The sequence below is a fragment of the Python bivittatus genome, unplaced genomic scaffold, assembly GCF_059951505.1.
Source record: "Python bivittatus isolate LINGU-HERP-01145 unplaced genomic scaffold, Pbiv_v1 ctg000330_np1212, whole genome shotgun sequence".
Lineage (NCBI taxonomy): Eukaryota > Metazoa > Chordata > Lepidosauria > Squamata > Pythonidae > Python > Python bivittatus.
In genome coordinates, this window is record NW_028277058.1 from 17,645,506 (window position 1) to 17,672,030 (window position 26,525).

The 26,525-nt window shown below is 38.3% G+C and overlaps 1 protein-coding gene across 4 annotated transcripts in view; it reads left to right on the forward strand.

Annotated features, from left to right (window-relative positions):
* Positions 1-26,525, forward strand: part of SLC16A7 (solute carrier family 16 member 7) — a 119,998-nt gene that overhangs the window by 33,741 nt on the left and 59,732 nt on the right. The window contains exon 1 of one of the 4 annotated variants that reach the window (XM_025164278.2): positions 2,503-2,661. The exons of the other annotated variants lie outside the window; for them this stretch is intronic. Coding sequence (XP_025020046.1) covers positions 2,633-2,661 — 29 coding nt within the window. The 5' untranslated portion in view covers positions 2,503-2,632. Of the gene's footprint in view, positions 1-2,502; positions 2,662-26,525 lie in introns of those variants that run through there. 4 annotated transcript variants of the gene reach the window in all.

A 26,525-nucleotide genomic window follows, 5' to 3' on the forward strand; every position in this document is an offset into this window, starting at 1 on the left:
CAGTACCTTGAACTGATGGTCCATTTGTCCTATTCCATGGTGAAAACAATTCTAAGATGAATTATTTATAAACATTTTGCCTGGTGGTTTATGTGTCACTTCAGAAACGTTAAATGTCATTTCCATTCCCATTCCCTAATGATCTCATGTTACCCATTTCTGAATTGGTAGGGATGATTTAAATGAACAGCATGTACCTAACATCTGGTTGTGAAAGGTTGCTTGAAAAATGTTATATGCAGCAGAAGCATGAAATGGAAATAGTAAACTAGCATACATAATTTGGGGGCTCTAGGGCCCAGTTTTCCTGAACATATCTGGCCTGGCAAACTGATAAAAAATAAGGCCAGCTTGAGATATGTTAATGTGGGCAAATGTAATTAGCTTGAAAATGAAAGTTAAACTCCCTTCAAGCTATTGGCCTGCCCTATAGAGGTGACAATATTGTTCCCCTGTACTCAAACTGCACTAGCTATAATAGCATTTTACTAGCATGACAGCTTTAGAAGAAACTCATGAAATTTAGCTTTAGCAGAGTAAGTAGATGCTAAGAGGTTAAAAATATGCAGACTGTTGAGACATTGGAAGTTTAAAAAGTTGGTTTAAAGGGGCAGTTTTTGCAAGTAAAATGAACATGCAGTTCTTGACAGTGAAAAAAAATCTCACATATGAAAGATTAAGGTTAAAATTAAGAATAAGGGATCTCAGAAGGATATCTTTGTAGGGCATCATAGTAAACCACCTATCCTCCATTTTTAATAGCTGCTATTATTAATCTTTATATTTTATAAGTATAATACTAAAATCTATTTTATATAGATCTAACCTCTTAGCCAGATACTTGTCATACTTTTGTCTCCTTCCAAATATATTTGACCTCAAATCATAATTTTTCTTCCAATGTCATTTCTTCAAGAGCATAGGACTTTTCACCTTGCTGTTTATCATTTTAAAAATAGTTATATAGCATTTATTTTTCTCACTTGCAATGGTATGAAATAATGGCTTGTTTTACACCATTTTATTAGTTTCTCCTTTCTTTCAATGGGAAAGATTATGTAAATTCATGAACTCCAATTGCTTTATATATATGGTGGAAAAAACTATCCCATACAGGGAAGATTGGTGACTGATTGAGTTGAATTGCTCTAAGTTTATTCTGTCCAAACACCTGCTCTATAACAGAGACATTTAGACAGAAAATGGAACAGTGGTGGGCAACTTATGGGTATTCAGAAATTGCTGACTCCCAACGACCTTTGACTATGTTGGCTGGGACTCCTGAGAATAGTACTTCAGCAGCATTTGGAAAGAGACAGATTTCTCATCTATGTGCTCTTGATGAACATGAACTACAGAGATTTTGGTTCAAATTTCTGCTCAGAGTCAAAGCTTAGTCAATGTCTTCTAGCCTAGCCAATGCCATGATTATTGTGAAGAGACTAAATAAGACATACAGTAGCATACAAAGCCCATTTCAGAGCTTCTGAAGTAAAGATATTGACTCTTTAAAAACAAAAATATTTCTGTCACATTACCAGGCTGATCCAAATTTTTCCTTTGGTTAGGGTCATGGCTGAGAGCTGAGAACAGTGGCTCCAACAGATCATCAGCTGCTCTCAGAATTTCCTCTGTTCAACTCCTGCCAATACCTTGGACGTTTTTTTCTGTCACTGTATTTTCCCCTATTCTCCCTATTCCTCCACACTTGGGGAGAGGAATCTGATCAATCCAGTATGATCATGATCCATAAGATGGAGCCTTATTTATTATATTCGTTTATAGAATATACAGCATAGCTCCCATAAGACAACTCATAAAATAGAAAATTTTAAATAACTAAAAACTGAAATCAACAAATTATAACAGCAGCCCAAAGTTATTTTAAAAAGGGAACAGAAAATATAAAAATCAAGAACTTCAGCAGACTGGTTTCAGATTTGTAGCATGAAGTAAAATTAAAAATTCACAGCCAAATTCCCTGTGATATGGAATTAGTCTTTACATATTTAAAGTGGGTAACTACCTGTATCAGTAATGTTTCCTGCTTGAAGTAAAACTTTGCACTGAGAAAGGGGCATGTTTTACAAGAGGCAGTGTATGTGTTCATATACCCTAGGGCATGTGTATGGTTTCTGTATGTGTGCCTTTGACAGCTATTACCCTATACAGCATGCAACAGTGAGCTCAATGCAGTGAATCATCTTTTTGCTCAGACATGAGGACAAAATGTAGCCTACGTAATCCATAGGAAGATGTTTTGGTGTTTGGATAAGGGGAATAGTTAGCATGTGATCCTAACCGCTGTGAGAATAACTTTTTATCCCCATTCTTATAAAGATTTTCACTGGGCTATTGTCTTTTCTTGGTTGCTGTGTGTCACGGCCTCTGCTTGCTGAACGTTTTTACTGACTCATGTGACCAAAAAAGGAAGGTGGTGGGAAAACTGCAAACCAAGCCCTTATCTGCTCATTTTCTCAGTGACGACTTTCATGGGTATCCTTCAGCGTGTGTTGCAGTTGCTATAATAACAGATCTGTATTGGAAACCTGAAGCCGTGTTGCCACATGCTTTCAAGTAGGAAAAACTGCCTCGGCTTTGCCACAGGATCACAAGGCTTCTTTTTATCTGGATGCAACTGGCTGAGAGTGGTTTAGTCAGGTATTTGACTGTTATACGTTCCTCGTGTGTTATGTGTGATTTCCCCCCACCCCACTTTATTCAATAGGCCATTAATGATTCATTTTAAGTAGCTAGCAGAGCAATTCGGGGTTGTTAACAGGAAGTAACAGAAGGCCATAGGAGAATTTTCAAGGAGAAAAAAAGTCAGACTACATTTAGGAGCTTTTTAAAAACGCATTTGAGCTCCACCTGCACAATTGCTATTCAGGTTCAGTTGTTCATTGGGCTTGTTGATTACTTTATTCCTATTTCCATATAATAATAATGTAAAAGTAAAATCCAATTATCAAATGAAGTTTTCTTTTAATTATATAGTGTTTGAATGTTTTAGATCCTTCATATTGATTAGTACAGCTAATAGGATGAAATAACAGAATGACCCAGGATATAAAATATTTTTCCTACACTTGTTTCTTTTAAAAGTGTTGCCTTCTTATTTGATTCCTGTCTATCTGTGTATATTTTCCTAAAAACTGAAGTTTTAGTAGGCATTAGAGTGAGTTTTAAAAAAATTGCCTTCAAATTAAAGATTCCTCTCAAAGCCCTATTCGTATTCTTTGATTCAGTTTCATATAATTGACTTTCAGAGCCAATAAAAGTCATTGAGGATGAGGGAAGATGGGAAAACATCCCTAAAATGACTGTAGTTATTCTGAAGAAAAACTACTTGTGAGCCTAATTCAGTGGACCATCTTGATTCAGAACCCCATCTTTGCTTTCTGATGAATATCTGATATGGAATAAATAAAACTTCTGGGACAAATATTGGGCAGAAAATTAATACTGAAACCCATAATTGGGAGCATGTTCAATATCAGGTGTGTACACTTGCTTTTCTGTGTCATTAATACAGGTGGTATCAGCCTGCAATTTTAAAATATTTTATAATCTCCAGTCTGGTCTTCATACAAGTAATTTCAGTGCATAGATTTCCTTGCACTCTTCATTCCATTCTGTTCCTCTGTTACTGGCATCAGTGTATGATAATATTGCATCCCATGCTACCAAATTATCTCGCTCAACAGTTTCATGTAGGTGTTAAAGATAAGCGGTGAGAGAGGCCTAGGACTGGACCTCTTCCCCCCACCAACACCACCTGCAACTGGCCACAGAAGAAGGAGGAGAAGCACTGCAAAACAGGGCCTCCCACTCCCAACCTCTGAAGGTGGTCCAGAAAGATATTGTGGTTGATGATATAGAAAGCCACCTAGAGATCCAGGAGGGCCAGGAGGATTGTACCACCCCACCCTGAGCTCTCCAGAGATCATGCACAAGCACGACCAATGCCCAGTTGGTCAGACTGAAAAGGATCCAGATAACTTGGGTTGAAAAGAGTCCAGATAATCTGCTCTATCCAAGGCTCTGTGAGCCTGAGTGCCTATTGCCCTTTCCACAATTGGACACTGGACAAAAGTGTATTCATTTATGTATTTAAAAAAAAACTTATATGATCTCCATCTTAAGAAGCATAACTCTGGGCAGCTCACAACAGCAATAAAAGCAAAAAAAAAAAAAAAACCAATAATGGCAAAAAGGAAAAAAAAAAAAAAAGGCAGCTCAGTATCATCTCCTGAAGCATCCAACAAAAGCATCTCCAGGCTTCAACTTCACCCTATCGCCTCTTGGGAAGGGGTATACCACCACCTTTTTCAAGGCAGGTGGCACCACCCCTTCCTGCAATGAGCCATTAACCACTACTTGGACCCAACCATGTGCCATCTCCCAGGAGGCCTTAACCAACCAGGAGGGCATGGGTCCAGAACACAGGTGGCCAAACCCTGTCTGCTTCTTCATGACTGACTGCTTCAAACTCTTCCCAAATAACTGAGCTCAAACAAGCACTGGGCACTTCCATAGGATCTGCCCAAGTGGAGTCCAGCTCTAAGATGCTGAGAATATTCCTTGCAGAGGCCCTGCAAGGGCTTTCCCAGCTCCTCCTTACCCAGAAGGGACCTGGTCACCTGAACCAAGGCTACCACCCAGCTATCTATGAATGCAATAAGAGCAGAGAAGTGAACTTTTATCACCACTCTTACCACAAGATAAGTCCTAATAAAGGCTCTTATCTATCTTACCACAGGCTCTGTTGGCTTTGCTGTTAATCTTTTGCCAGCAACACTTTTATGTCACTTCATCTCCTAGAGGTCTATGGGATCCACAATCACAAAGAGTCCACTTAGGCACAATCCAATCCAAGCCTCCCACTGCATATTAATTCCAAGCCATGACTAAGGCCTTGCCGAACTATGCACCAGAGTTTCAGGAACAACTCCAACTTCCCTCTGAAACTACATGGGCTCCATCAGTTACCTGGGGTGGGCCAATGAATAGGGCCTACCTCCCTGCATTGGGGGAGTGGCCCCTGTGCACTTCAGGGCCAAGAGGGTGTGATCTGACCATGGCAAGAGACTGATGTTAACATCCCCCAACTCCAGATAACAATGCTACTGCCTCAAGGCAAAAAGCAAATCCAATGTGTGCCTCTGCTGTGAGTTGGGCCCTCTGTAAGTTGGACCAGGTCAATGGTTGCTATGATGGACGTGAATTCCTGAGCCACCTCTGACTGCAGGCCCAAAGAAGGCAGTCCCCCAAAACCATAAGACTGGGGAACTCCACTGCCAACTTAGCCACAGAGTTGAGGAGCTTATTTAGAGGTGTTGCTAGGCTATAGAGAAGAAGGTAGGAAAGCAGCAGCCCCAACTGGTCCTTATAGCCCAATTTCATGAACAGTATCTCACATCCAGCTATGTCTGGGGCAGCACCTCTAAAAGCCACCTGAGACTTTCAAATAACCACATGCCCATCCCTGCCCCATAGTCACAACTGATGCCTTAACCACATCTGGAAGGGCACATCTCAGAGAGGGGAATCCTCCTATGTGCCCAGTCAGGTTTCAGAGATGTATGCCAGTTTGGCCCTATCATCCATGATCAAATCATGGATGAGGTGAGTTTCTTACAGGACAATCTAGCATTGAGTAGCAGCAGCTGGAGGCCAGGGCTGCTAAACCTCCAAAGACCAGATCTTGGAGCTAAGCACAGGGGGCTAGAATGCAGCCGTCTTAAACACTGAGAATGGCCACCTCCTGCCATATCCCCCATATCTATCAGATAATATAAAGATTATCTTCCAAGCCAACATTCTTTTGCCCCCTAACCCTAATTATCTATCAACTCAGAGATATACACAATGCACTGACACTGATACAGAATGCTTAACTACCTTTTAAACTGACCCTAACTTTCTTTTAAAAGTAATTTCAGTTATTCAAAATCATTAGGAACAAAAATCAATAAATCATGGCATGTTCCAGAGTTACCAAGAATTACATACTGTATAAATTGTCAACAATTCTATACATATTGATTCAGAAACTCCATAAAAATTATTATCTTGGTAAGTGTTTTTGGGATTGCAACCAAAATGAGCAATTCTTCACCAGTAATCTGACTGAGATGATCAGATGAATATATGTGTGATAATCATGGCTTCGTATGACATGCACAATTTAAGGTTGCAATGCTCTCTTAATGTAGCTTAATATTAATTTTGCATATCACAAATCTTGGGCAATTTCTTATGAAATTGTTAAAACATATTCGGGTTTTGCATCCTTCACAATGATGCTACTTTATGCTATTCTCTCTTCCTGTCCCCTCCTCACTCTTGTTTCTCCTCTTTTGTGTTGAGTGGAATGTTGCTTTGATAATCCAGAGAGCCCATACACTGTTCTTTTTTTTTTTAATCAGAAGTTTTTGTAGGCATAAAAACAAAGGGAACACTTTGTATAGGAAAATGTGTACAATTTCTTTTCAGTCATTAAGGAAGCATTGGGCTGGGTTATAAAAACAGTGCCATCCCTTATGAACAGCAAAAAGAATAATAATACTCCTAAAACATGCTACATAGTTTTTTTAAAAAAATGTCAACTGGAATTTCAGTGAAATAAAAGGCATTTGTTTGATATAAGTCAAATCCTAACTCTTCTCAAAATCAACTGAATGAATCTATCCCACTTTCACACTGATTAGTACAGAAAAAGATTAGCAGGAAATATGGAATATAATCCTCTTTTATTTTCAATACTTTATGCAGTAGAGAATGAGAGAAAAAGAGAGAGAGAAAGCATATTTTTATGGATTATTCTGTTAAGATATATTATTGTTTTCTTGTGCATCACTTTAAACTGTAAATTGTAAGAAGGTGTCTGGGACACTGTCCTGTTCTCCATCCTACTCCCCCCCCCCCAAATGTATGGATGGGTCGGGGGACAGAGCCAGCATCTTCAAACAAACAAACAAACAAACAAACAGACAAACAAAATCTTTCATGATCCTTATGGAGCATGACAAGCATTGGATTTCACCACTGGGTTGATGGAACTAGTCTCCTAGAAAATACAGATGTGCTATCTCCTTGAGCTACTAATAAGACATTCAGGCTGTTTTAGATACTCATTAAATGGAAACAAATAGCAGTGTTCCATTTAATTGTATCCCTGGGTCTGTTTTGATGTTTCCAAGAAACAGATGATCAATAGACATTTCAAAATTCTGTTTTTAAATAAATAAAATTAACGCTTTCTTTAAAAAAAAAGGCACCTGTAAACTCATGAATGGCAATGCGTCTTGCAGATGGGAAGCTGTTTTATCCTCTTCTTTCGTTGAATCTAGCAACAGTGAACAAGGAGGAGGAGGTCAGAACATGAGACAGTTGAAAACTGAACAATGAAAACATGAGCAGCAAATGTAATATCTCTTCTTGACACTGACCTTCACTATCTTATTCCAGCTTCATACAATTTGTGAAGTATAACAGGGGGGTTCCTTGTTATCCTGGTGAAGAAAGGAAATAGAAATGTTAGGATAAAATATTCCTATATCATGACCTCTTGACTCTAAATTATTATGGTACTAGGCAGCATGGTTGGGTATAATGTAGGAACTTTATCCCCCATGTAGCACAGATACTGGGCAAAATCCTTTGCATTTGGCATCTAGAGCAAGCATAAAATATTTGACCCTCCTCAAAGCTGTGACTTTTTAAATGACATGCAAAACCAAAAGCATGCAGCTTTCAAAAAGAATTGTATTGCCCCAGTTTCAGATACCTCTTCTCCACTCCGCCCCACACCCAAATAACTTTCTGCCTGCACAGACTGTGGAAATACATGGTAGGCTATACTAGGGGCAACATGCAACCTGCAGGGTGGGGACTTGTGCACTCCTGCTGTGGACTATCGTGAATGTCATCCCACTTTGTGAATCAGATTAAGTTTATGAAAGGACACAGTATGCCACAATTTTTGAACTTTATTACACTATTGCCTAGTTTCAGTTTTCCAAACATTTCAAGCCTAAATTACTTTGAATCAGGAAGAAATGGTGTCATCCAAATACATTCTCTTTTAAACTAAAATATTACCAGGTTTTATCTCTTTTTTTCATGTCTTACGGTAAGAAAATTATTTACTATGGAAATATCAGTGTGAAACATCATTTTCCTGCAATTTTCTTAGCCATTTGATAATTATTTGTTCCTGTAACATCATAAAGGAGAAGGGGAAAACCCTATTGTTCCATGATTGTTTGAGCTCATGCTTTTTGAACACTGAGATTTGAACATTGTTTCCCATAGATTTTTTAACACATGCAAGTTGATACTTGAAAATTATAGAACAAATGTGTCTCTGTGAGTGAGCATATACATCTATAAAGACATTGTCTTGACAAAAGAAGCTGTTACTTATATGATCTGTAAAAAAAAAAAAGACAGTGAAACATTCTATGAACTAGAGTAGCAGTGCAAGCCCACATCAAAACAATGTAAGTTTTTTAAAGCTATAATTTTTTCTAAGCCCAAATTGTTGTATCATAAAACAGCTTATCTAATATCATTTAAATACAACACTGGACCTTTCATGAGTTAGCAACTAGGACGTAAGTGACTGCTGGGTTTATGAGGGTGACTGGCACTTAGTCACAAAGATATGAAGGTGACCTTGTTTAGCACTAGATATTTTACTTCTTCCTTGAATCAGTTCATAGTTTTAGCACTGAATGGTTAACAAAATGGTTGTATTCTAAATAATAGAAGTAGAAAAATATTGAATTCTATGGAAGGAAGATGCAACTAAAGTTTAAAAAACATACCTATGTTATCAAGATTAGAAATGAAGAAATGCTTATAGTTGATGTTGTAAAGGAATGAGAATCTGCACAGTGCCAAAAAAATTAATCACATCAGTGATTGGCAAAATGATTAGACAGAAGATCAAAACATTAATAGAAGCATGGTATCTCCCAAACAGATCCTATAATTTGATAATAATGGAAATAGACTATTTTACTTTTTTTTAAGGCATAAGTATATAATTCTGGTTCTTTAAGGGGTATGGCACTGGAATTATTCTGATCCATTAGATTCTAATCTAATCAACACCAGTCTCTGGAAAACAGATCAGCATTTGTAAAACTGATTCCTTATGCTGGTCTATGACTGCAATAAAGATTTGATTTGAAACTGATTCCACACAGCTGGGAACATGTAAGTTGGATATGAAACCTTCCATTAGGCTAGAAAAATGGAATGGTTATTCCAAGAAGACTTGATATTGAGTCTAGATTGGCCAGTCAGAGGAAATGATTTCTTGAAGGTCCCAACCTCTTGATTTCTCCTCTCATTAAATTAATATGTTATTTAATTTAAGTATTAAATTAAGACTGTAGTGTGTGTGTGTGTGTTTTGACTTTCTCAAAGTATCATGTAAAAAAATAAGGTTACAAAATGGGCAAATATTAGTGTTCATTCCAATTATTATATCTCAGTGTCAAGTCTAGATTATATTTGTAACTTGTTTTGGGGCCTTTTGGCTGTAAAATAAATAAATAAAATTTATTTTAATTTTTAAATATCTAAAGCAATCCAAAAAGCAGTGACCGTTGAAATAAGTGCCAGAGAAGTATGGTTGCCCATGCCCATTTCTTCATGCTCTATTCATTAAATTATGTTAGTAACAATTTAGAAGTTGAACTAGTTCATTTGTTTATGTCTAAGTCCCTTCATGCTATTTCTAGTTTATATTCATTCTCTTTCTCTATTTTTAAAAGGACTCCCTATTTACATTCTTATCTTTCAATGGAAATACAGTTGTTAAAGGTAAAGGTTGGTGTGCTGATGACCGAAGGTGTACATTTCAATCTGCAGTCAGTCAAATGCTGGCTACCGGACAGAAAGAGACTTACAAGTGGATCAGTGACTACACTGAGGTGGACCTCCTGCTATATTTGTGAGAAGGTCCACTGGGGTATCCATCTGGCTGGTTGTGTTCTGCCATATATGGATGGATGGCATGAATGGGAGCGGGAAACAGGCATTTCAGGAACAAGTTAGGCATCATTTATTTAAAAAATAAATTCTTGCCTGTTTTACGTTAGTGACAGTAGGTTATAATATATCTGTTGCTGCTTGCTTATAATAGTCAAGAGTAATGAAAGTTTAGATGAGATAGCTGAACTATAGTGGTATATATTGCTTTCCTTTTTATTATTTTGTGTTTGTTTTAAGATGATTTTTTTTGCCATTTATTTTGAAAGGAAGCCTAACACTTGTCCAAACAAACAAATAAAACTTCAGCTCTCAAAACCTTCACCTAGTTTATAAATGTGGTGGCTGTTCTAGGAATCGTCTTCCATCTCCATCTTCCATGGATAATTGCATTAGTGTTTTAAATATGTTTGAAGGAACATGAGAAACTTCTGATAATTGCAGGCCTAATCTGAAGGAACATTATGTGGGCACATTACTAAACCTAAGCAGGTCTGGATCTGAATTCGAGTCTGTTTGGAAACTATAAGATTAAAGGATTTATGAAGTCAGAAATTCCTCTTACCATCCCATTTCATCAAGTCTGCCAACAAGGTCATTTTTTTCCCTGATATTAAAATGATAGTGCCAAGAAGATCAAAATATAGATGTGCCAGAGGGCATGCTGTTGATCTGCTAAATTCTAAGCTGTCCTAATTCTCTACCACATCCCTATACGAGGAAAAAAAATAGTGCTGGCTTGTTCAAGTTTACATTATCATCTCCCTGCTTACAACTGAAAGGGAATTCTTTTATTATTCTTATTTTAAAATCTCATCAGGAGAGAGAAAAGAAGATGCAAACTTGCCCCTGCTTGACATAAGTCTTTCATGACTTTGTTGTCCTTGATGAACTGGAATGCTCTAAAGGCAAAGTTTGAATTGCTTTGCCAAGCGCTGAAAAGCTGAATCACATGCTCAAATGTTTCTCCATTGAATGGTTTAACTTTTATTAGCTGATGAATCATGAACTCAAAAACCATCTCTTGGCTTCTCATATGCACTTCTTCCATCTATAAAAATGGATGCCATTTATGTATAAGTAAGAATTCTATACTAAATTAGAATTAGTAAGACTTTTCCCCCCCTCTGAGTGATGATAAGACCCCAGTGGTTTAAAAAGGAAACTAGACAAATTCACACAGGGGACAGTGAAAAAGGGCTATTAGTGTCAAAGGCTATATTGCCTTCTGTGCACAATATATCAACTGCTAGAGAACAACAGTGGAAGTGAGTTTTGCCCTTCTGTCCTGCTTGTGGGTCTTCACTGGGAGGCTGTTACAATTGCCAGAGAAAAGCAATACCTTCTAGCTTCATACTCCCAAATTTCTTGGAACCATAAACATTTCTAGATTTTCTGTTGGATTGGGTCAATGCTGGTTGGAGTAGTTGATCCTGTAAGAACCCAGATGCCATGCCATAGAGTTTTTTTTTAGCTCAAAAGCAGCACCTTAAATTGTACCTGGAAACCAATCAGCAAACAATGCAGGGTTTGCAAAATCAGGGTCATGTGCTCCCAGCACTGAAACCCAGTAAATATGTGGGCCATTATATTTTGGACCAGTTGCCATTGCCAGGTAGTCATTAGTGGCAGCCACACATAAAGCACATTGTGGTAATCTGAATGGTAATGAGGGTATTACTGGAGCCAGGTTCTCCTGCATCAGGTAAGACCACAACTGGGATATCAGCCAAAGCTGGACATAGGTTCTTCTGGCCATGGCTTCCACCTGCTATTCAAGCAGGAACTGAAAGACCAGAAGGACCCCCCAGTACTGCCTGCCTATCAAGGGACAACACTGGGGGTGACAGAGAACCCCAATATATCAACAATAACTCCATCTTCTTGGATTCAACTTTAGCCTGTCCTCTCCCATGCAGACTCTCACAGCCTCCAGGCATGGGGAAAGGACATTAATAGCATCTCCCCTACAGTCTGGAGTAGCAGTGTACAATGGGGTATAATCAGTATATTGATGATACCATACCCTGAAATGCCAAGTAACCTCAGTCAGTGGCTTCATATAGATGTTAAAGAACAAAGGAAAGAGGGCCAACCACGGTGGCATCCCACACATCAAGGCCCAGGGCCATTCTCTTCTCCCCTATTACAGCAGATTGCAACTGTCCACTGAAGGAGGAACAGAACCATTGCAGAACAATGTCTATAATTTTTTTCAGGTGGCCCAGCAAAATATCAAGATTAATGATATCAAAGGCTGCTGAGAAATCCAACAGGGCCAGGAGAGGTGCACTACCTTTATTAAAGTCCCAACACAGGTTGTTCAAGAGAGCAACCAATGCTGTCAGACCATTCCTGGGTGTGAACACAGTCTTAAAAAGGTCCAAATAATTTGATTTTGATAGGGCATTGCAAAGTTGGTCTGCTGCTAATAACTTAATAATGTTCCCTAAAGAGGCAGGTTGGAGATATGACAGTAGTTATCCCAGTCCACCAGAATCAGGAATGTTCTCTTAGAAGCAGGCAAGCACAGCCTCCATCAAGGCTGTTGGTAGTTCTCCCTCCCCTAACAAGGCATTGCCTTTCTCACAGATCAAAGTGGTAACCAGTCTTCCTGCTCCCTGCAAAAGCCAGGATATGCAGGGATCCCAAAGAGCAGGGATTGAAAGAGCAAGTAGCAGAGGACAACTGAGATGTTTTCCTATCCATTTTCTCAGTGATTGCAGTCCAAAAGGAATCCCAGATTATATGAAAAAAAAAATACTCTTGGCACCACAGACTCTGCCCATGAGGAATAAAGTCTACAGTGAATCTGTCTAACTTTGTTAGCAAAGTGCTATGCAAATTGGTCGTGGCAACCACGTGGGAGATCTCAAGTTTGTTCCTTCTCCAGTAGGGAATTCATGACCCTAAACAAGGCTGCTGGAAAACAGCCCATTAACACAATAAGGGAGAAGTGATCACACGTCACCTTCCTTTTTGCCATGGTTCTAGGGCCAAACACGGGGATGTGTCCATCTTGATCAGATCCTCTCCTTTTTTTATCTCCACCCGCACTTCAAGCATTGTTTCTGGTGCTTCATTTTCCAAGAGCCTCAGTGAACCAAGACACCAACCATGATTGGGTGCCAGAAAGAGTTTGCTTAGGACAATAATGTCCAGTGCCCAGTTCACCTCCTGTTGTGAGTTTCTCACCAGGCACTGAACAGAACTGCAGGCCAGAGAGCTGGGAAATTTCCCAAGCACCCTTTGAAAACCAATTGGATTGCTTATGTACCTAGATTGGACCATCCAAATGTTTCCCACTGCCCCATGGAGATCACAGGTGGTTACCAATCACAACTGGATCAGGGCATGTTCTGACTATAGTTACAGAATGCCCTCCAACCCTATATCACACAACAGCTGCTCACAGACAAACTTGAGATCCAAAATATGACCATTTTGTTGGACCCAAGATTTCTTGAAACAAGGCCATGGTTGCCATGGAGGCCATGAACTCCTGGGCCTTACTGGAACCATTGCTCAGAGCAAGAAAGGTTTATAATTCCACCTTGGTGCAATGAAATTACTCTCAGCAGTTTACAGGCTATATAAACAAAAACTAAAACATCCACAGTGAAGGTTCTCCACTGTGAATGGAGCCCAAAGATCAGCTCCAGAAACTTATATAGGCATCCTATTGGTCAGCAGGTGGTAGGTATATAAGCAGGAACCCAAGTTTGTGTCTACAGCCCATCTTATAAACTCACATCCCGGTATTTCAACTGGAGAGTCCCCAATCACAGATAATGTATCCCTCATGATCAGGGCCATTCTTCCTCCTTGACCATGTTGCTGAAGAGGCTAAAAACCCAATACCTGGATGGACAAGGCTACATAAAAGCCAGGTTTTGTTAATAAATGTTACATCTGCTGCCTCATCTAACACCAGATCATACATAAGGATGGTCTTCTTGCAGACAAATCTGGCATTAACCATTAATATCTTGAGTCCAGGGCACCAGCAATATGGCCACCTCGTCCACAGGATGGGGTAATCAAATTAGAAGGGAAAATCACCACCCAACTGGAGATTTCTTTTTCCCTGAAACAGCCTATCCAACACTTCCCACCATATCTTCCCCGGGTCCAATACTACAAGAATACTTATTAGAAACGGAAACAGCTAGAATGATTATGTTCCTATAATGGCTGAAATAGTTAAAGAGTTTTAGTGAACTTTGGCCTAGAAAAGAACAAATGCCAAACTGGTACATTTGTTTCACAAGCTGTTATTTTTCTTGGCTGGGGATACCTAACAAACTGTTAGAAATGTATAGTAAGAATATAAGAGTCTTGCTGAGCCAGACCAAAGGTCCATGCAGCCTAGCATCCTGCTCCCTGTAGCGATCAACCAGGTGCTTCCAGGAAGTCTGCAAACAGGACTTGAAGGTAGTGGCTGCCTCCTGCTGTTTGTCATTCAGTACATGGTAACCAGAAGCACGCAGTCTCAATCTGAACACGGAAATCTAATGTATTGTAGCTATTGACAACGGATACTTTATGATGCCTGCAAAGAAAAAACCCATCAAATATGTCTAAATTCATTCTCCATCTTGGTCTACTAGCTTGCTGGACTACCACTCCAATACTCTCAGCCAGCATAAGTTTTGTAATATATGACATTTGTAGAACACTAGGTTGGAAAATGAGTTCTTAAATGTTGGTTGTAAAATGGACAATTGCTGAAAAGTTGAAAAATACTTAGCATATGTTTCTCTCTATATGGGACATTATAGGATATTCTGCTCCAGAATTTGGATCATAAGCAGCAGGAGTATCTGGACTTTGGCAGAGCTGGGATATACAGTATACAATTGTGATTATTAAGTAAATACCATACTATACAGAGCTATAAGATCTTACTACGTTTGCATCCCTTGCTTAGTGAAATATTTAAAATACCAGCTTTCAAGCTATTGCTGTTTGGACAACCTTTTTTCCACAGTCAGGGTTAAGCTGGTATGAAGTGTGGCCAGTTTTTAATACATTGAAACTCTTTTTACTGGACGTTCATTGCATTATTTATTTATTTAGAAAATTTATATGGCCATCCTTCTTACATATGTAACTCTGGGTGACTATTTGTTGATTGTGTAATATCTTTAAACTGCTCTTGCAAGCTATAAGTATCCTGGAGATGAACTAGGAAAAACACCCCCTGAAAATAAGTTAGTATATCAGTAAGCATTTTGTACTTTTATTCCTTTTCTTTGCAGAAATCTATGCAGGCCTATATTCTTTATCCAAATGCCACTGTCTTGAATATGCCTAGTATTAGACTGTCATATATTCCTGCTACACCACAAAGATAGACCTGTAATGCCCCCAAGTGTTCACTGAGTACATGAAAAGGAACGGATTACTGTCCATTAGCTATGCCCACACCTAACAACTCTGCATTCAACATATTTATGAAGAATTGCTTATTGATTATAAACATCAATTTGTTATCTATATAATGGAGTTTATCTACATCAGCATAAGTCTTGGATAATCAGGGCTTGTATGGAGGAATGCCATGTATCTATATGGTTCCTTTACACTGATGCTAAACTATGGCTTCCAAGTAATATAGCCAGGACAGACAGACCTAGTGAGGTTTATGACATTGAGGACAAGACCCATTTGACTTCCCCCTCTGAATATGAATGCTACATGTCAGCTACTTAAATGATCTTCCCTCTAATTTTTGATTGGGCTTTTTTGGGTTTTCTTGTCCCAGAGATTCAATTTAATGCCAGTTCAGGATTAACTCTTAAAAGGTATCCTCAGATTAAGTGGGACCATTTATGAGTCAGTGGTTGATGTTGTTTACTAAAAGAATTACTTTCCCAACCCGACTTTCTCCTTAATGCTGGCTGAAAACTTTGGAGTTATGGTGTGACATATCTAGAAGACATCAGGCTCTGGAGGTCTGAAATTAATGCTTGAATGAATTTGATGAACATCCTTGAATATTTTATATGTTTATAAAAGTGTTTTGTATAGCTTCATGTTCTAAAAATTCTAAAGCATTTTACAGCAGTTAAAAAAATAAGTAAAAGCTCAACCCAAGCATTACAACTGTTTAGTGAGCAACAGTGGAGATGAGTTGTTGCCCTTCTGACCTGTTTGTGGGTCTTCATTGGGAGGCTGTTCCAAAGTACTGCCACTGCCACAGAAAAGCAGCACCTTCTAGTTTTAAACTCCCAAACCTCTTGGAAGTGTAGAACCATAAATAGTTTCACCCTAGAGGTTCTGATAGATTGGGTCAATGCTGGTTGGAGTAGCCAATCCTGTAGAAACCCAGGTGCCAAGCCATAGAGGGTTTTATAGGTCAAAAACAGGACCTTAAATTATACCCAGGCACAATTAGCAAACAATGCAGGGTCTGCAAAATTAGTGTTATGTGTTCCCAGTATCAGACCCAGTAAGTATGTGGGCTATTATATTCTGGACCAGTTGTGGTTTCCAGGTAGTCATTAAGGGCAGCCCCATGTAAAGCACATTGCAGTAGAAACTGAGCATTACAAAAGTATTAGTATTAAGCCAGAGAAGACTAAATGGAAAAAGCTCCAAATATATCAACACAGTTGCTTGGAATCCACTGGAGAAAAAGTTCTTTCACCAGAAAAATACTTCGTCTCAGAAGGCCTAGCTCTGAACAGTTTTTTATTTATTTACTTTGTGCCTTCAAGTCAGTGTTGACTCTTGGTGACTGTTTGGATAAGTCCCTGCAGTTTTCTTGGCAAGATTTCAGGTTTGCCATTGCTTCCTTCCTAGGGCTGAGAGAGAGGACTGGCTCAAGGTCACCCAGCTGGCATTGTGCCTAAGGCAGGACTAGAACTCACAGTCTCCTGGCTTCTAGCCTTGTGCCTTAACCACTACACCAAACTGGCTCTCACAGTTTATTTATTAGCCAGCTATTCACCATTTAAAGCACGTATTTAATTCCATTCATTGTTATTCCGCCTTCTGTTCAAAAAATTCTACATGTTGTACATCTCCTCCATCGACCCTCCCAATAACCTTACAAGGAAATTTTGGCCAAGAGAGAATGACTCCCAGTTTTAGTCAATGAGCTTCACAGATGATGAGAAGTTTAAATTCAGGCCTCTTCAGTCCCAGTTTAATAGGCTGTGTGTGCATTAGAGTGTGGTATATCTGATGGGGTGTGCTCTAATATAGGGAAAAATGATTAGCCTATCTTAAATTTCATATTTCCTCTTGTCAAAAACTGTATAGTGGGATGTACAGCTATTCAGATCCAAAACAGAAAAGATGCTTCTGAGGGGATGTGGTAATAGTCTCTGCTCCTGTCAGTGTTTCCTTAAAGAAGCTTCACCCAAATATGTGCTTGAGTTATGGAGACATTAAGAGGATGGAGATGGAACTAGCACCCTCATTAACTCACAAATGTATTTCCACAGCGGTTGCTATATGAACTCAAGGAAAGGTTCTGCTTTTTTAAAGTAGCACAGATAGGAACAGTGTTCATGTCTATCTCCCCTTTGACATGTCTTTTTCTCTTCAGATCTAAATGGCAGCACATAACTACTGTTGACCACGTTGATCTTATTCATCACTGTACTCCAGACTGGTACATTTCAGATGTGTTTGGACTGCAATTTTCATGATTTTCAGCCAGCAACAGCTATGTTAGAGTCTGCATTCCAGACACATATGTTACTTACTTATGGGACCGTCTCTTCCTGGTCGTTTCTACTGGTCCTATCCAGGGCAGGAGGGGCATTCTGTGGGTACCATTGGCCAAGGAGTGTAGGCTAGTGGGGAGAGCCTTTTCTGTTGTGGCACCCACCCTCTGGAACATCATCCCTCCAGAGTTTAGGTTGGCCCCAACCCAACCGGCCTTTTGCAGGACCTTGAAGACTTTGTTCTGTGCTTGAGCCTGGGGGCCCTGGTGTGTGGCAAGCCCCATTTTCTGACTGTGTTGAGGATTTTTTATGATTCTCCAGCTGCTGTGTGTTTTATTTCCTGTTTATTTTGTATTTGCATATATTTTCATTTTAATGTTGTAAGCTACCCAGAACAGGGTAGCTACAGAAATCAATTAAATAAATAAATGAAAATAAATAAATAAATGTGGTTGCCAGGTTGGCAAAGGCAGTTCTAGAGAGTATAATAACTGTAGTGAACTTTCAGTTTATCATTTGGGAGATTTTCTAGACATTTGGTTCTCATTATTCAGAATCCATTACCATTCTTTTTTTTAAATGTGTTTTGCCTGGATTGCTCTGTTCTTGCTTGGATTTTTTCTTTGCCCTTTCAAGGGAAAGAGCTGAGCATTGTGAAAGATACAAAATCAAGCAAACAGCTAAATACTTGTGCAAGTGCCCAAGATTCATGCCCAAAGATTCATTGTGATGTTGGCTACAGGAAATACCTGCATATTCGTTTGAAGAACTGCTTTTATTAGTGGGCATACATTGCTGATTTACCATCTAAAACTGCAAATTGTAGTTTCTGGAAAAAATAATATTGATTGTCCCAGCTATTGCTCTTGTGACTTGAATATGGAACAATAGTCACATGAATATTTTTTGATGATGCTCATAACATCACATATGATATGAAGTGCAGAATTTTTCCCCCTTTCACACCTGTACAGTATGTATGTATGTATGTATGTATGTATGTATGTATGTATGTATGTATGTATTTATAACAAAGATGTTTTAGGTTGATTTCTTTCTCATCAGGCAAGTTAGACCTTGCCTATTCTAATTGCAATGTTAAACTGACATTGGTTGGAATGAAGTTTCACTTTATAAATGCCTCTCATTTACTTTCTATTTTGCAAACACATTGAGACAGGCTGAGAGAAGCAATGGAAACTCCTTAAGAAAGAAAAATACAGGCTCATATTATTTTATGGAGCTAGCTATGTTCTCATTACTCTGTGCTAATGACATGCCTAATAGGCTTTTGTTATCTAAGATAGTTTTTTTCATGGTTAAGGGTCCAGGTGAGAAGTCCCTTGACATGGATATTCAAAGGCTTGAAGCTGCAGAAAAAAGCTGATTAATTATATATAAGCCATCCAAATAGTTTAGCTCTCTCAGTGGACTAATACAACAGTTCTGCTAGAAACTGATTCCGTGGATGAAAAAGGGTTCACATTTTAAGGATGAAGGCCCAGCTACTATATTGTGAGGGTCGAAGTGCACATTAATTGTGTTGCCCTTGCAGAGAGGGTAGATTCTTTCACAGACTATGAGTTTCCTATGAACATAGTAGAGAGCTTGCTATTCCTCCCATTGCCATTCCACATGGTAGAGAACTGGTCAACCTTCTTCTGCATGATATCTTTTTGATATTAGAAGAAAGCCTCTTCAGGCTTATCTCTTTAAAGCTAAGCATTCCCAGTTCTTTCATAGTCTGTTCATGGGGCTGAGGTTCTACTCTCCTGATCATCCTTGTTCACCTGATCAATTTGCCAGTCTCAGGCTTGGTAGGCAAGATCATTATTCTTTCTCTAGGCATTGCTCATCTCTACATTTAATGATCTGCCCAGGCCCATGGGTATAGCAATTCACATGTCACACAGATCATAATATGGTTCTACAAAGCCTGACATTTAGTAGGAATTTTAAAAGAAACTTATGATAGCTGTGATAGATAAACAGGTATCTGACAATCACAAGTGACTCATGCTTCTTTTTTTCTTTTTAAAATGGATCTGATGAAATTTCATTCCTGAAACTGACAACAAAGTCATTATGCAGATGGATGTTCTCTGTGCCCCATGTTCCAACAGATTTTTTTCTTTGATTTATTGTATTTCCTGGTACATATGACTCACTTGGTTTATTGTGCAATTAATTCAACTGACTCTTTCGCTGCTAATCTGGAATCTAAAACAGTGCCACCAATCTGCCAAAATTAAGCACTTTTTTGTTCCTTCTGATGCCAAGCATTAATGCTGAAATCAGTAATTATTACCTCTAGTAGATCATGTCCCTAATGCAGCATTCCCTAATCTGCATTACTATAGCTCTTATTTCTAGTAGCCATGCTGATTTAGAAATGGTTTTTATAGTACAATAAATTCAGAGTACCATATTTTGAAAAGTTGCCTTTCTTGCTATGTATCAATCTTTTAAGGCCTGATTCAAAAACACTTTAAATTTGAATTTCAACGTGTTTAACTTTGCCCAATATACTTTTTTAACAAATATTGAAGTATAAAATTGTTTCTCAGTAATGATGGCAAAATAGAAAACTACAAATAATTGGCTGGTATTTTCAGAAATCTTGAGAAGAATACATTCCTGTTTAATGGGACTGAATTACCTTATGTCCAAACACAAGCTGACTCTGGATTAAGCTCAGAGTGATGAGTAAAAGCCACATTTCATGGTATTTAAGGAAATAATGAAAAGGAATAAACAGAATGTTTTGCTTATAATGGTGTAATCTAAAAGCATTCTCTCTTGCTTATGTTGTTCTGTCAAAAGTAACTAAGACCTTCTAAAATAGAAATGCTGCAGTGATAAGTAGGATTGACACAATTACCAACCAAACATGATATCAGTTCAAAATTCAACAATTTAGTCTGGAATTACACTTACTGCCAGATGGAAGTCAGCAACATTTATTAAGCAGTTTTCTTATGTAATTTAACCCCTTATATTTATTCTTCAAAAAGTAACCCTCTTAAATATTTAGAAATATCTATCACATCATTTTCACTATGCTGGTTTTTCTCCCTTTCATGAACCTGTCACTTGTTGGTAGCTGTGTGAAATGGGCCATTTTAACGTGCATAGCAAATTTCTTTCCATTCTCTGAAAATATAGAGAAACCATTTGCACTGACTGCACAGAAATAAAGAATTAATGAAATTGAAATAACATCAACAGATCTACATGGACAAATTAGTGAAGATATTGCACACCCATATGTGATGTAATATTACTATTATCACATATATTTATTGTCATTATATTTACCCTCTGTTTTTCTTCTTAGGTCTTGGTGGCAGCAGACTTACCTCTCTGCCCCATTTTATCCTCCCAGTTATCCTACTTTTGTAGATTAGGTTGAACAATAAGCACTAATGGAAGAACTCAGCCTGTTTTCTTGTAGCTGAAAGTATGAAAAGGAGTTAGACATATATGCAAGCCCATCACACAATCCCTACTCCCTCAATTTCTGATCTTCCTATTTTGAGTGAAGATGTCTTAAATGGAATTTCTACTCATATCCAAGTGAACAGAAGGAGAAATTCCCTTTAGACTTTTCACTTGAAAATGGGAAGTAAAGATGCTGAGGCCAGGGTCTGTGTGCAATCTCCTGCCTATTGCTACCACCATGACAACAACTGAACTTTTGCTTAAAGCTATAATAACTGGTCAAAAGCCATGGCTAAATGGAGATTTGAACGGAATCTTTCCAATTCTAATAAGACAATCATCTATACAGTTCTGCCCTCTTTGTTCTGTTCCTGTCAATGGAAGATCTCTCATGGATTGATATTCTGATAAGTTAAACCAGTGTTTCTCAACCTCAGCAACTTTAAGATGTGTAGATTTCAATGCTGGATGGGGAATTCTGGAAGTTGAAGTCCACAGATCTTAAAGTTGTTGAGGTTGAGAAACACTGATTTAGTATCTCATGAGTTCTGGAAGGGGTCACTCTCCTGCTAAAGTTGTGCTGCTGTCAAACTTCCTGATAGATAAAGGTGTGAGGAAGTTTCCTTCACAAAATAATGGGTTTTTGGAAAGTCATCTGAAATTGTAACAGCTGTTCCGTCATCACCAGAGATTTAAGCCCTGGTATGTTTCTATCTGGACCAGCCAAAAACAGAAAAAGTGTATATATAGCTGGAGCTTTGCAAGTAACTATACCATTACTTGTTTTTTGCTATTATGTGGAATAAGCATAGTAGTCTGGTTCATACTTACTACTAAGCCATGGGCATGACTTACAAAGCATGCTGGCTGTATTCATATATCATCCTAAGTAAAAATCAAACACAGAACATTATGGTTTAGGGTGATGTGTGAAGTGGGCTGCAGTGTGTGAACAGGTATTATGCAAAATTGGAATCAATGTATTTTCAGATTAATCACTTCTTCTAGATGCTCCACCTGGTGAGGCTTTGGATCAGGCTGGAAGATGCATGCTGAACTTTGAAAACAGTAACTGAATCTTTCTTAATATTTTTACTTTGGGATTAAGCACTTAAAATCACTCCTTTATTAACTTTCTTTTTCCACATATACCATCTCACTCCATTCTTTTAAAACCATTCATTTTGATCAATAAAATGAAATGTTCTATGTAATCAATGTGTGTGACAATAAAAATGTGTGAATGTAGATTTATCATAGATATCATTTTGTTGTTCATTTTATTTTTTATTAAACTTATTTCTATCCCATTGTAATAAAAAAGCTGCTTAGTAGCTAAGGTTTTTGAAAGTGATGGGCCATTGCCATCTTCCTAGGGCTGAGAGAGACTGACTGACCCAAAGTCACCCAGCTGGCTTTGTGCCTAAAAACTAAAACTAAAACTCCTGATTTTTAACCTGGTGCTTTTAATCACTACACCAAAATGGTTCCATTGTTCTATGAGAGTGTATAGATTTCTATTCACAGCTTTAAATTTCTCTGCTCTCACAAATAGCTTTAATAATTGAACATAGATTGAATAATGTGACAACACGTTGAAATATTTCAGAATCAATATAATGAAGAATCCATTATAATAAACTGTTGAAGCTGCCTTTGCCAATTTTGTGCTACGGGTATGATCCAGTCTAAATTAGACAGGTGGAACTTATGGCAATCCAGATGTTGCTGAATGAGAACTACCAACATGCCTTGCTGTTGGCTAAGCTGGCTGTAGCTGCTAGGAGCTATAGTTTATGTGTGATCAGGCGAACAACAGCAACATGAATGATGGCTATAATCTGCCTCCAGAATCAGAGTGACCAAAATTCTGAATACTATTTGTTGGGAAGAGCAATAGGAGTGGGTTATTATGTTCTCTATTCATGCTGCTCACATTAGCATTTGGCCTTTTAATTAAATACAGAGCTGGATAAGACTTTTGGAAAGTTCTTCTGAGGTTCCTGAAAGACTAGGACAGTGTTTATCTTTTATATTCTCTAATGATAGCTTTTGTTGACCTATGTAAATAAAAATGGCTTTACTTAAAAACAGAAGAATGCTTGCTGCTTTTTAAAGTCTCAGTGTCTTACAATGACAGAATAAGCCTTCTTGTTATTTGAAAGTACTATGTATAAATGTATGAATGTGTTAATTTAGTGATTTGGAAATAGAGGGAAGACAGATGTTTTCCCTTCTGTTTATTTACATCTGCCTTTTTCCCCCTCCACACACACCCAAAAATTAGATGCTGGATTATACATACTTGAAATAAATGTTTTATATAGTCAAGACTTAAGGGGAATATACTGTATTCATTTTTCAGTTCACCCCAGATAGAACATTCCACCATCAGGTTCATGGTTGTGATTTCATAATTCACAAAAATTACATTCATTTTCTAACCTCAGATATTCCTAACAATTTAACCCTTAAATTTTTGTTTGTTTCATGGGGTTTGTCAGTCAATATTTTTCAACCAATCTGAAATGTTCCTCTTTTCTGTAAACATTGCTGTGAATGTTTTCTAGCAAATTCATTGCTACAGTACTGGTTGCTATGATTCATGCTGATAAAGACCAATTAGAATGATTAATATAGACTAAAAAGTGGATCAGAATTTCTGTTTTACTGACAGCAATAGCTGGAACTATAAAAAGTATGGTGAACTGACTGTATTAAACAAATGTAGAAAATCTCTGTGATCATTTTGAGGCCAGTTTTGGGCTCTCCACAAAATCCTTGAATGGAAAAATGATGTTTTGTCAGCTATAATCTTAAACTAGCTATTTCTGACAACTTAGGGTGCAAACATAATGTTATACAGTACTGTGCAAAAGTTTTAGGCAGGTGTGAAAAGATGCTGTAAAGTAAGAATGCTTTCAAAAATATATATTGTAATTGTTTATGTTTATCAATTTACAAAATGCAAAGTGAGCAAACAGAAGAGAAATCTAAATCAAATCAATATTTGGTGTGACTACCCTTTGGCTTCAAACCAGCATCAATCCTTACTCTTGTACACTTGCACAAGGTCAGGAACTTTGTAGGATTAGAGTCAGGTGTATGATTAACCAATTATACCAAGCAGGTGCTAATGATCATCAATTTCATATGTAGGTTGAAACACAGCCATTAACTGAAACAGAAACAGCTGTGTAGGAGGCTTAAAACTGGGTGAGAAACAGCCAAATTTTGCTACTAAGGTGAGGTTGTGGAAGAGAGTTTCATGTCACAGGTCATACACCATGGCAAGACTGAGCACAGCAACAAGACACAAGGTAGTTCTACTGCATCAGCAAGGTCTCTCCCAGGCAAAAATTTCAAAGCACTGTTTCAGCAAAATGGGGGTTTCAAGATGTACTGTTAAAGCTCTTTTGAAGAAGCACAAAAAACAGGCAACGTTGAGGACCATAGATGCAGTGGTCGGCCAAGGAAACTTAATGTACCAGATGGAAGATGCATCATGCTTACTTCCCTTTGACATTGGAAGGTGTCCAGTGCCATCAGCACAGAACTGGTGGAAACCAATGGGACCCAGGTACACCCATCTACTGTCTGGAAAAGTCTGGCCAGAAGTGGTTTTCATGGAAAAATTGCTGCCAAAAAGCCATACCTCTGACATGGAAACAAGGCTAAGCGACTCAACTATGCATGAAAATATAGGAACTTAGGTGCAGAAAAATGGGAGCAGGTGCTCTGGACTGATGAGTCCAAATTTGAAATATTTGGCTGTAGCAGGAAGCAGTTTGTTCACCGAAGGGCTGGAGAGTAGTATAGTAAACAGTGTCTGCAGGGAACAGTGAAGGATGGTGGAGGTTCCTTGCAAGTTTGGGGCTGCATTTCTCAAACGGAGTTGTAGATTTGGTCAGGATAAATGGCGTCCTCAATGTTGAGAAATATAGGCAGATACTTATCCATCATGCCATACCATCAGGGAGATATGTGATTGGCCCCAAATTTATTCTGCAGCAGGACAACGACCCCAAACATACAGCCAATGTCATTAAGAACTATCTTCAGCGTGAAGAACAAGGAGTCCTGGAAGTGATGGTTTGGCCCCCACAGAGCCCTGATCTCAGTATCACTGAGTCTGTCTGGGATTACATGAAGAGACAGAAGGATTTGAGGCAGCCTACATCCACAGGAGATCTGTGGTTAGTTCTACAAGATGTTTGGAACAACCTACCTGTCGAGTTCCTTCAAAAACTGTGTGCAAGTGTACCTAGAAGAACTGATTCTGTTTTGAAGGAAAAGGGTGGTCACACCAAATATTGATTTGATTTGGATTTCTCTTCTGTTTGCTCACTTTGCATTTTGTAAATTGATAAACAATTAGAATATATATGTTTGAAAGCATTTTTACTTTACAGCATTTTTTCACACCTGCCTAAAATGTTTGCACAGTACTGTACATTTCATTAATTCAATAGCTAGTTATATTTATGAAGTGCCTTCTCCTTGAAAAAAATGCTAAGGTGGATAACGGCATAAAATTCACAAGAGATAATATGTACAGTTTCATATGAAAATCAGATAATAGCATATAGACTTTTGAATAATCAACATTACCACCATTACTACCACCATAAAATTAAATTAAGTCTGAACAGCCCAGCTGTCTGCCTAAACCCAAAGTTTTGTGGTGGTGGAAGGCCATCAACAAGGAGTTCAGTGGGGAGTGGCAAACTGTTGATGTCAGTGGCATTTTCTCCATTGATTTAAGAAGGTAACGTTGCTTCCTTAGCATCTAATTGCTGAAGCAGGCAAGTGGAAGATTAAGTTATTGGTTTCAAACAGTTCATTTCAGCGGAGTCAGATATAGTATCTGACTATAAGCAATTAAAACTAAGCATTAGAGAACCATTAAAACTAAACATTAGAGAACAGATCCTTCCTTGCCATTGTGGAAGCTGAACTGTAGGTAGTTGTTTAAGGTTGCTCATGAGCAATCAATCCATGGTAGAGAAAGGATGGCCTTTGTACTTAGGCTGGTCTTCTCTTCTTGGATTTTAGAGGGGTTTTAGGTTTGTTTGTTCTTAATTAGGATTTTTAAACTATTTATTATTATAGTTGGTCGCACAGTCAGCCAGATGTTTAGACTGGACTTGGCACTTCCATCCACCTGTTGAGTCCCCCCAAGGATCTGGGATAGGCAGATGCTACTGCATGATGGTTTGAAGGTGTTAAAGGTATCGTTGCAGGATATAACCTGTTCCAAGTAAAGCTGCCTTTTGCAGTTGACTGATGGTGATTTTGTCAATGCCGATGGTGCTCAAGTGGTGGGATTGCACCTAAGGTGCCTATCACTTCTGATGATGATGATGATGATGATGTTTCTTTATATTACATTGTGTA